At 53.2% G+C, this 11,257-nt stretch overlaps 2 protein-coding genes across 3 annotated transcripts in view; both read left to right on the top strand.

Annotated features, from left to right (window-relative positions):
- The window catches only part of Lgals1 (galectin 1), a 6,447-nt gene extending 4,193 nt beyond the window's left edge, over positions 1-2,254 (top strand). The window contains exons 4-5 of the mRNA XM_023718945.1: positions 1,896-1,960; positions 2,131-2,254. Coding sequence (XP_023574713.1) covers positions 1,896-1,960; positions 2,131-2,254 — 189 coding nt within the window. The remainder of the gene's footprint in view (positions 1-1,895; positions 1,961-2,130) is intronic.
- A 2,516-nt stretch (positions 2,255-4,770) lies between these two features.
- Nol12 (nucleolar protein 12) lies at positions 4,771-10,971 on the top strand. Of its 2 annotated transcripts, none has more exons than XM_004634597.2 (6): positions 4,771-4,943; positions 6,377-6,482; positions 6,629-6,677; positions 7,818-7,960; positions 9,599-9,696; positions 9,946-10,966. In XM_004634597.2, exons 1-6 carry the CDS (start codon positions 4,861-4,863, stop codon positions 10,109-10,111), a joined length of 645 nt encoding a protein of 214 aa, XP_004634654.1. In that variant the 5' UTR covers positions 4,771-4,860; the 3' UTR covers positions 10,112-10,966. The 2 variants fall into 2 exon arrangements, with proteins under 2 accessions (XP_004634654.1, XP_023574712.1); XM_023718944.1 differs by having other exon boundaries at positions 4,787-4,943; positions 6,355-6,482; positions 9,946-10,971.
- Positions 10,972-11,257: the final 286 nt, after the last annotated feature.

An 11,257-nucleotide genomic window follows, 5' to 3' on the forward strand; every position in this document is an offset into this window, starting at 1 on the left:
GATTGAACTCAGGCTCTTGTGCTTGCCAGGGAAGCACTTATTCCACTGAGCCATCTCCCCGGCCCTTGTTTTTGAGACAGGTTCTCACTATTATCCCAGGCCTGGAACTCATGGCTATCCTCCTACCTCAGCCTCCTAAATTCTGGGATTATAGGCATGTGCCACCATGCCCTGTCATGCTCACTACTTTTTTTTTTTTTTCTTTTTTGGTATCAGGATTCAAACTCAGCCTTGTGCTTGTCAGGCAAGTATTGTGCCACTGAGCTACATCCCCGGCCCTCTACTACTTTTAGAGATGTCATTTTATTATAGATAGGTAAGTTATTCAGAAATGCTGTAGGCAGTTAAGACAGGGCTAAGCCCTCAGAAGTTCAGAGCAGAAGACAGCTGTGGCTGGAGGCACAGTCACTGAAGGCCTGCTTTGAGTAAGGGAGGAGCCGCTCAACCATATATTCCCCTAGGGATGAAGGGTGATTGATATTCTTGATTGGCATCAATCACCTTGGGGCGCACGGCGGGGGGGCTCTTTCCCCCCACCCCTTTCAGGAAAGGTCTTGTCCACACCATGTGTGCTTTTGACATGATTTGCTTCTCCCAGTTTGATCCTTATTTATTTTTATGGAACCAAACCAAGGATTGAACTCAGGCCCTTGTGCTTGCCAGGAAGCGCTTATTCCACTGAGCCATCTCCCTGTCCTCTGATCCTTATTTAATCCAAGTGATTCTCCTTGAGGCTTTGCTCCATAAATACCCTTGAGAAACGGGGTTGGCGAGCAGCCCACTTTCCAGGCCCCTCTTCTGTCTCTTAGAAGTTTTTGTTTCTCTCAAATTCCTTTTACTCTTAGCCTCTGTTGTTCCTAGAATTCATTCCTTGATTTTAGAGAACACAAACTTGGCGACGGAACATCTATCAGGTTGGGAGTTAGATTTTCCTTATATGGTCTGGAGGTTCTGTATCGCGAGCCCTACACCAATTTCTCCAAAGTGAAGGGGAGGAAATGGGCTCTGGGTGACAAGTCCTAGTGCCAGGTGTGGTGATGCACGCCTGTAATCCCAACACTCGGGAAACTGAGGCAGGAGGATCGTTGCAAGTTTGAAGCTAGCCTGGGCCATACAAAGTGAGTTCAAGGGCTGGTGAGATGGCTCAGTGGTCTAGAGCACCTACTTAGAACAAGCTAAGCTAAGCAAAGCAAAGCACAGGGACCGCGGTTCAATCCCCCAGCACCACATGCCAGCCAGCCCCGCCCCCTGGTGGGCTGAGCTGGCCACACACACACACACACACACACACAATAAATAAATAAATAATTTTTAAAAAAAAAGTGAGTTCAAACCCAGACTGAACTGCATAAGAAGACAATAGGGGAGATAGCTCAGTGGCATAAGCACCTCCCTGGCAAGTGCAAGGTCCTGAGTTCAATCCCTGGTACACACACACACACACACACACACACACACACACAAAACAACCCCAAAGCTCTGGGGAGATAGCTTGGAGGTCTAAGTACTTGCCTGGCAAGCGCAAGGACCGTGTATCAATCCCCAGTACCACATGCTGTGCTGGCCCCGGAACCCTGGGTGGAACCCTGCCAGCCACCAAAAATGAGAAAAATCGGGGGATGTAGCTTAGTGTGATGTGTGTGTGGGGGGGAGGGATCAAGACATTCCAGATCCAGCTAAGCCTGAGGGGAGCCCCCCAGGCTCCCAACTTCGTGGTTGCAGGTCTTGTACCCCCTTTCCTAGAAATTACCTGCACCAGGGAGGTGCTGGCACTGTGATCCCCTCACCTGCGCACCGGGGCTGGTGACAGATCTGGCGCCCCATCGCCGCCCCATCCTCTCGCGCGTGATGTGAGGACACCCTGGGACGCCCCTGCTGTGAGGCCTGAGTGCGAGGCCTGCGTCTCCAGACAAGGCTCGGTGGGTGTGGGACTCACCAGACCTCACTCTCAGGGACATCAGTACTGCGCGTGGGGCCCTTGGCAGCTCTTACATCCCTGCCTCAGTTTTCTCCCCCCAAAAACGTAACGATCTCTGGGGCTCCTGGGGCCAGTTTTCTAAGGTCAGAGGATGGAGCACACCCTTCCAAGACGGTCCCACGAGCCACGGCCCATCTTCTGGGGCTCCCTAGCGGCCACCCAGAGAGCAACATCTTTAGCACCCTGGCTGCAGAGCGCGCCCTCTGGTGGACATCAGCGGAAGTGTTTCCTAGGCTTTGTCACTTCACCCACACTGCTTCGCCCATGCTTGGTTGAGCACTCACACTACTACTCCAAGCCTGGACCACAGGACACACAGCGCTGGGCAGGAAGGAGAGGGCCCCTGTATTTAAACCCCAGCTTGATTTCTGGGTGTGCTTGGGTCAGTTACTCAACATCTCTGAGCCTCAGTTTCCTGTCTGTCAAACTGAGTCAATACAGGCCCAGTATCTTCCCCATGGAGTTGTGCAGCTGACAGAGACCCTGTAATGCTGGCTCTCCACTCCTTTTGCTTCGTTTTTTTTTTTTTTTTTTTGAGACAGTGTCTTTCTGTGTGGCTCAGGGTGGTCTTGAGTTCACTCCGTAGCTCAGGCTGGCCTCAAACTCACAGTGATCCTCCTGCCTCAGCCTCCCAAGTGCTGGGATTACAGGTGCCTGCTGCCATGCCTGGCTGTTGTGATTCTTTTTTATTTTAGGGAAGGGTCTACATGATGTTCAGGGTCTTATTACTAGATCGGACTCAATGATCCACCTGTTTACAGCCTCCCAAGAGCTAGGATTACAGGCATGTTCCACCATGCCCAGTCTCAATTGCTGTCTCACTGTGTCCCGGGGGCGGGGCCAGCACGGCAGCGCCGGACCTGCTTGCAGATGCTTTAATCTGCTGAGCTATTTGGCCGGCCCTGTTGTGATTTTTTTTGTTCATTATCTTCGTCATTTCTATTCAGAGAATAGGCCACCACTTGCTGTGCCTGCCAATGAAGATGCTCAATAAATTAAGAAATATCGGCCTTTTTACCAAGATGGCGCCGAAAGCAAAGAAGGAAGCCCCTGCCCCTCCCAAAGCTGAAGCCAAAGCAAAAGCTTTGAAGGCCAAAAAGGCCGTGCTGAAAGGCATCCACAGCCACAAAAAGAAGAAGATACGAACGTCGCCCACCTTCCGCCGTCCCAAGACGCTCCGGCTCCGGAGGCAGCCCAAATACCCTCGGAAGAGCGCCCCCAGGAGAAACAAGCTTGACCACTATGCCATCATCAAGTTCCCCCTGACCACAGAGTCCGCCATGAAGAAGATTGAGGACAACAACACACTCGTGTTCATTGTGGATGTCAAAGCCAATAAGCACCAAATCAAACAGGCTGTAAAGAAGCTTTATGACATTGATGTTGCCAAGGTCAATACCCTAATCAGGCCTGATGGAGAGAAGACATATGTTCGACTGGCTCCTGATTATGATGCATTGGATGTTGCCAACAAAATTGGGATCATCTAAACTGAGTCCAGCTGGCTAATTCTAAATATATACTTTTTTCTCAGAAAAAAAAAAAAATAATAAAAAAAAATAAAAAAAATAAATTAAGAAATATCTTCTTTCCTGGGGCTGAGTGCTCCTGAGACGCCCTGGGAAGGGTCTGAAGCATCAGAGCAGCTGCGGCTCCCTGATCCCTGAGGGGCTGCAGCCAGGGCTGGACAGAGCAAGCGCCAGCCCTGCAGAGCTGCCGGCTGTGGTCTGGTGCAGCGCTCTGCCTCCTTGCCCTGTCTCTGTGTCGCAGCAGAAGCCCTGGGAAGGCAGAGGCACACTGTGTAGATGACAGAGTCCTCTGAGCCCCTCGCTGAGCATCTTTGGTTAAGTTGCTGTCCATCTCTGAGCCTCAGACTCCTCATCCATAAGCAGGAGGCTTCAAGGATTACACAGGGAGACTCTGGAAACATCTTTGGCACAGAAGGTGTTCAAATGAACGATGGGTGGAGAGGAAAGAAGTCTACAAAGGATCAGGTAAGAGAAGCCGGTTTCTAGCCGGGTATGGACTATAGAACAGGACCTTCTCTCAAGGAAGGAAAAAAAAAAAAAGAGAGAGAGAGAGAGAGAGACAGAGGCAGGTTTTTTTACTTATCCAGCCCAGGAGCAGAGCCTTCATTTTTAGCTGCTGTCATCTGGGTGGGTACTGGAGCTGGCACTAGAGGAGGCAGCCCAGCTACAGAAGGCAGCTCCCAGCTAGGGCTATAGCTCAGTGGCACTACGCCTGCCTGGTAAGCAGAGGACCCTGAGTTCGATTCCAGATTCCCAAACCATCAGAAGACAGCTCTCTGGACATCTTCAGTGGGCATCACTGCAGCCAGGGAGATGCCTCTACTCAGGGAAGGTGCCAAGGTGGTCGCTGGGGAGCTTAAGTGGCTGGATAGAGGGACAGCTGCCTGGGACCCTGTGCACTGGGCCCTAGTGGCTAGAAAGCGGCGCCTGGGACCACACAGCTGCAGTGGGCACAGTGTGCAAATCCAGGCTGTGTGCCTTGTTTTTGGAGAAGCCAAGGAGTTGACATAAGAGTCAAATAAGGACCAGTCTCTTTTGGCCGTTCACAAGTAAGTCCATATCGAGCATCTACTCGTGCCAGGCCCGGTCCTAGGTGATGGGCCTGAGAGCCTCGTTCTCACTGAAGCCAATCTGGGGGAGCGGGAGGCTCTGGGACTCACTCAGAAGAGAGCCAAAACTGTACCCATAGAAAGCAAGAGACGACACAAACTGAGCGGCCCCTTTAAAAGGCGGAGCCTAGAGGGCGGAACTATGGGGCAATGGTGAGAAAGTGTTGCCCGGAAGGCTGTCGATGCTACACCCGGAAGTCTCTTAGGCAGTAGGGAGATCTGCACTGCCGGAAGCCTCACTACTATGGGCCGAAACAAGAAGAAAAAACGTGATGGTGACGACCGGCGGCCCCGGCTCGTCCTCAGCTTTGATGAAGAGAAGCGGCGGTAAGTGGCAAGGCCGGGCAAGAACCCCCGTCGGGCTGCCCAGCAAAGCGAAGGCCAGACCCGGATCGCGCGCGCTCGCACCGAGGTCTCTTCCGGCCCCGCCCCCGGGCAGGATCTCCCAGACGCCTCTGCGGGGGCTGGGAGCCTCGCGGGCTTGGGGTCACGCGTCCGGCCCGGCGCCCCCAGCGCGCTGTGATCCATGGCTTGGGCCACCCCAGCGCAGCCTGGTGATCTGCCCTACAGACAGCAGCTCTTAGCCGCTCACGATTGCGGCTGACGTTCATTCATTCAGTCGGGCTCCCGCGGTGTTGCAGGCTCTGGGCCTGAAAGCCGAACCGCTGAGCCTCCGCAACGGCGGGTGGCAGCAGCAGGGGCATGGGGGAAAGCCCAGTGCTGGCCGCCAGAACCAAATGGAAAGAGCAGGCGGCACAGGTCCGATGATGGAGAGAGCTAAATTCCTAGGCATCACCGGGAAATCCCGGGGGGACACTAATGGACCCCACAGCTGGGTTCGCGGCAGGTGACCCAGGGAAATGGCTGTTGGTCTCACGACGGATTTTGGAGGCGGATTTTTGAGTGAAAGGCGTTCTTCAGAGTCCTGCCAAAAATGGGAGAGTAATGAATGCCAGAGTAATGAAATGGGACAGTCTAAAAGGAGTCAGCACCAGCTCCATGTGTCCTCCACTTGGCCTAGTTTGAAGTGAGAGTGTGCCGCGGAAAGCGCATCGCCTGGGGCTGGAGAGATGGCTTAGTGGTCTAAAGCACCTACTTGGAACAAGCTTGATAAAGCACAGGGACCGCGGTTCGATCCCCCAGCACCACATGCCAGCCAGCTGCACCCCCTGGTGGGCTGAGCTGGCCACACACACACACACACACACACACACACACACACACACACACACAAAATAAATTAAAAAAAAAAAAGAAAGCTCATCTCCCTCCGTCCCTTTTCTACACTTACACTGTCCTGTCACCTGTAATAGGCCTGTCTCGATAAGCCGCATCGTGGCAGACCCATCTAGGTTAGCGTGCTTGCTGCCTGAGCCTGAACTGTCTCCTGGCAACGTGTTTCTCAGCACGTATCCTTGTCCTTAAGTATCCATGAGAGCTGGGTGTGGTGGCACAAGCCTGTAACCCCAGCACTGGGGAGGCAGAGGAAAGATGACTTCAAGTTCAAGGCCAGCCTGGGCTGCAGAGTGAAACCCTGTACCAAATAAATAAAAGATTTTTTAAAAAATAGATAAAATATGTGTGGTCTTGGGCAAGTAACACAGACTGCAAAATAGGGACTGATACCTGCTTGTCATGAGAGTTCTGGGAGTTAATGCAGAGAGATGTCCCCGGGCGTAGAGTGGCACTGGGTCTTTTCTCTCTTATAGAGTCCCCTCTTTCCTGTGTCTCCTCCCAGCTCTCCCTCTTTCTTCTCATAGGGAGTACTTGACTGGCTTCCATAAGCGAAAGGTGGAGCGGAAAAAGGCAGCCATCGAGGAGATTAAGCAGCGGCTGAAGGAGGAGCAGAAGAAGCTCCGGGAGGAGGTCTGGGGGGCAGTCCTGGGGAGCAGGGCCCCTGGCCTAGCCAAGGCGAGGGTGTGTGCTCATTCACTGGAGCGGAGCAGCGCCCCTGTCTGCCTGACTGGGTTCAGATGGCAGACACAATGTGTCCCCTTCCTGTTTGTCTCCAGCGCCACCAGGAATACTTGAAGATGCTGGCAGAGAGAGAGGAGGCGCTGGGTGAGTCCTTTCCTTGGCCTGACCTGGTTTTGGTGCATCTTGTGGCTGGGAGGGGAGCTGCACAAGGGACTTCCTTCGGTGCTGTCGAGGTCTTGGTGGTGACCAGGAACACCTCTGAGTACAAGGATCACAGAGCAAAAGGAACCCAGACTCCATGGTCATCTGGGCCTGAATACAGACCTCGGTTTCTTTCTTTCTTTTTTGGCAGAACTAGGGATTGAACTCAGATCCTTGAGTTTGCCAGTCAAGCGCTTATCCTACTGAGGCATCTCCCCAGCCCCTAAACCTCGGTTTCTTTTTCTTTTTCTTCTTTTTCTTTTTTTTTCCTTTCAGTATTGGGGTTGAACCGGGAACCTTCACATTGGCCTACATCCCTCACCCATCTATATGTATTTTTATTTTGAGACAGAGCCTTGCTGAATTGCTCAGGCTATCTTCAGATTTGTAATCCTTTCCTAGCCTCCCAGTGTGGAGATTTTCAACAGAGGTTCACAGCAAAATATATTTATTAGGGGAAAGAAAACTTCTGTCTGAGAGAGGGACAGAAGGGGACCCGAGTTGGTTGCCCCCAGTGTGGAGGTTATAGGTGTGCTCCACAACACTCAGTTGTGGCTGGTTTTTATTTATTTTGTGATTGTGGGAATTGAACCTGAGACCTACATATTGAGCTATGTTCCCAGCCCTTTTTGTTACTATTTTTAGAATTTTGAAACAGTTTCACTAAATTGCCTTTTTTTTCTTTCTCTTTTTTTTTTTTTTTTTTGAGGCAGGGTCACCCTATACAGTTCAGGCTGGCCTTGAGCTCACAGTGGTTCAGGCTGGTCTCAAATTTGCAACATCCTCCTGCCTCAGCCTCCTGAGTGCTGGAACTACAGGCGTGCACTAATTGCCAAATATTTCAAGTTGGTCTCAAACTAGAAATCCTCCTGCCTCAGCCTTCCAAGTAGCTAGTTGGAATTACAGCTGGGCACCACTATGGCCCCCTAGAGAGCTGTTTCTGAGGACTGAAAGGACTAAGGGTAGAAGTCAGGGAGGCATCAGCTCCTGCTATTACTTGGAGTTTGCCCTCCAAGGCTGGGAGGAGACTGGAGCCTCGTTGCTTGTTTTGGGACTGAGAATTGGTCTCTGCCCTCTCTATAGAGGAAGCAGATGAGCTGGACCGGCTGGTGACAGCCAAGACTGAGTCAGTACAGTACGACCACCCCAACCACACCGTCACTGTGACCACCATCAGTGACCTGGACCTCTCGGGGGCCCGGCTGCTTGGATTGCCACAGCCTGAGGTAGGTCCCAGTTCTGTCCCTGGGAAAGAAAAGGACAGACCTCTCGGGCTGCTCCATGCTGGCCTTATCATCGTGAGGATGGCAGAGCAAGGGACTTGCTCCCTTCCAGCCCCTTCATTCCCTGACCTTGGTGCTGCTGAGCCTGGATCCCTGCCGAGCATGTCTGTGAAACTTCCGGGCCCTGCTGCTTCCCTGTCTCCTGCACTGAGGTGGGGGGTGGGGCTGCTGGTGGCTTCTCCCTCGTGGCATTGTTGTGGGGATAAAGTGGCAGATCATGTGGCACCAGGCCCAGCACGTAGTAAACAAAAGATTGCTATTGGGGCTGGGGAGATGGCTCAGTGGAATAAGAGCTTTCCTGGCAAGCACAAGGCCCTGAGTTCGATCCCTGGTTCCGCCAAAAAAAAAAAAAAAGGATTGCTATTGATAGTGGTGGTTCTGTTGTGTGCTTCACAGCAATACCTTGGCACTCTGCACCGGCAGTGAGTTCACAGCGTGTGGGGCGTCAGTCATCAGTAGCCTGCAGTTGCATTGAAAGTAGGAAAAAACTAGAATTGAAAGCATGAGAAGGCATCATGGCCAATATGGTTTCATGAAACACTTGTGTGCATGTGTGTGGGGTTCCGAGAGCGCCTGGTGCAGGGCCAGAGTGCTGTAACACTGAGCCGCGTCCCCAGCGCCGTTCCTGTTTTTCTGTTGAGGCAGGGTCTCACTAGGTTGATGGGTTGATAAGTTGCCCAGGCTGGGCTGGAACTTGCAGTCCTCCTGTTTGGCTCCCCAGTGCTGGGATGACAGGCGTGTCCACAACTTCAGCTTCGTCACACATTTCTTGGCTCTGTCGGATGTGTGTGTGTTATAAATGTGTACGTCTGCTCCTCGATACCTGTGTAGGGTTGATTCCAGGACCCCGAGATAAGGAAATCTGTGGCTGCTGATGGCCCCCACATAAAACGGTGTGGGATTTGAATCGAACCTAAGCGCGGCCTCCCATCTACTTGAAATCAGGTCTGGGTTACTCAGTGACACCAGAGCAATGTAAATGGTGCATAATTATGGTTGGTTGGTTGGTTGGTTGGTTGGTTGGTTTTGAGACAGTCTCACTGTGTAGTCCTGGCTGGCCTTGAAGTTGTGGCAGTGTTCTGCCTCAGCCTCCCGGTTGCTGGGAGTAGAGGTGTGCGGCATCACTGTAAGTGATCGTTGCCCTGTGTGGTTAGGGAGCTCGGACACAGGCTGCACAGGCGGTGCAGACAGGATGGCATTTTCCTGAGCTTTTTGCCAGGGGTGGTTGAGTCTGACTGCCAGATGCGGAGGGCCACATGTGCACAGTTAATGGTGTAAAGGGAGTTTCTTCCCCTTGTTGCAAGGTCCTTACATCGGGCAGCCACTGCTTTCTGAGTCCTTCCCCCTCGAGTCTCGCACTCAGCAGTTCATGTCATGCTCTCCTTCTGCAAAGCCACTTCTGTTGTGCTCGGCTTTCTGCCTGCTATGAGCTAGTAAGAGACAGGGGAATGGCTAGAGGCAGCGCTGTCCGCTCTGACACTGGCTCGGGGCTGGACACTGATTCTTGTGCCCACTGACTCTGTGGCCTCAGCCCAGGCCCCATCTGCCCTCTGTGACTGTTCTTGGCCTGTGCTTCCCTAGCAAGGGGCTGAGGACCAGTCCAAGGAGGAGGAGGCGTCCATGGAGAAGCCAGCCAAAGCCTTACCCAGGAAGTCCAAAGACCCCCTACTGTCTCAACGGTGAGCCCTGCCTGGCCTCCCTGGAGTCCTTCCATTGCTGACCAGGCCCGTGGAGAGGGGGTGGCAATGGGCAGCTGTGGGGCTGGCAGGCTCTTGAGTCAGCAGAGTGAATTTGGTGCTCTGGACATTTGGGGGTGATCCCGACTTACCCTCCGTGAGCCAGCCGACCACTTACCCCTGCTCAGCCTCACCCCAAACTTGTTCCCTGGGTAAATAGGCCTGGCCTCACCAACCTCTGCCCTCCTGCAGGATCTCCAACCTCACGGCATCCCTGCATGCACACAGCCGCAAAAAAGTGAAGAGGAAACGTCCCCGGCGGGTCCAGGACTCCACCAAGAAGCCCCCAAGTGCCACCCGCACCAGCAAGACCCAGCGACGCCGACTGACGGGCCGGACGCACCACAGTGGGGAGTGAGCCTCAAGGTCCAGGGCTGTCATAGCGCAGCTGTCCCTGTAACCCAGCTACACAAGGTGGTGACCCCATGGCCTGGGGCTGGGAAGCCAGGACATCTCTTGGTCCTAGACTGTTGCCCTCCATGCCCAGGGCCACCAGAAGAACCTGTAAAGTCAGCTTGGTTTCTCCCCTCATGAACCCCACCAGCAACACATCGCCTGTGCGCTTGTGTGGTTTGTGCATCCTTCCTTGGACACCACATCCCATGGGGAAGCTCTGGGTAGTGGAAGTGTCAGGGCTGAGGGTCCATCCTTCGTGTCTTCTTGAGAGGGGCCAGTGAGGTTATGTGGGAACCCAGAGTGTACCTGCTGCTCTGGAGAGCCCACAAGGCCTTGGCCTGGCCCTTCTGTCCCTGCCACCTCCCTGACTTCTCAGTGTCAGGAAGATAACAGGATTGGCTGAGCTGAGGCCCTGGATAGCACCCACCTCCTGCAGCACTGGCACCCCTGGCCACACCCCTTCCTGAACCTCCAGTGTTACTTAGGAACATGGGGCTGTCTGTTAATAAATCTCATGCACCCCTCCTGTGAGCCATTGGTTCTCCTAGCTCTTGGGGAAATTGAGTCACACTCATGTGGCCAGCCCATCCTGGGCTCAGGTAGTGGTGTCCAAACCCTTTGGAGACCCTGGCTGTTCTCCCAAGAGTACCTCTGCCCTGCACCTGGGAGCGTCCTTGCTAGAGGATTAAGGTTGGGCCTTTAGGAGCCTCACTAGGAAGGATGAGGTAGAGCTAACAACGGAACCAAGAAGACTAGGGAGCCCGTGGCTCACTGGAGAGCTGGGAGCAGGCCTTTAGCTCCCCCTTTGGGCCGTATTTGACACGTGGCTTCTGCCTCACAGGCCAAGATGGCTGCTTGAGCTACAACCATCAGATCAGGAGGAAGGGACAGAGAAGATCTTTGATATTTTATTATTTCATTTTCTTTGAGGTAATTTGCTGTATAGTTCTGGCTGGCCCTGAACTCCTGGCTATCCTCCTACCTTGTGATTGCTGGGATCACAGTTATGTATCACCACAAGCCAAAAGACTTGTAAAATCCCTCAGTGCCTGTCTGTGGGCCAAGCAAAAGCCAAAGGCAGAGGGCAAGGAGGGGATTCCTAGCTGCA

The sequence above is a fragment of the Octodon degus genome, unplaced genomic scaffold, assembly GCF_000260255.1.
Source record: "Octodon degus isolate 3935 unplaced genomic scaffold, OctDeg1.0 scaffold00064, whole genome shotgun sequence".
Taxonomy (NCBI): domain Eukaryota; kingdom Metazoa; phylum Chordata; class Mammalia; order Rodentia; family Octodontidae; genus Octodon; species Octodon degus.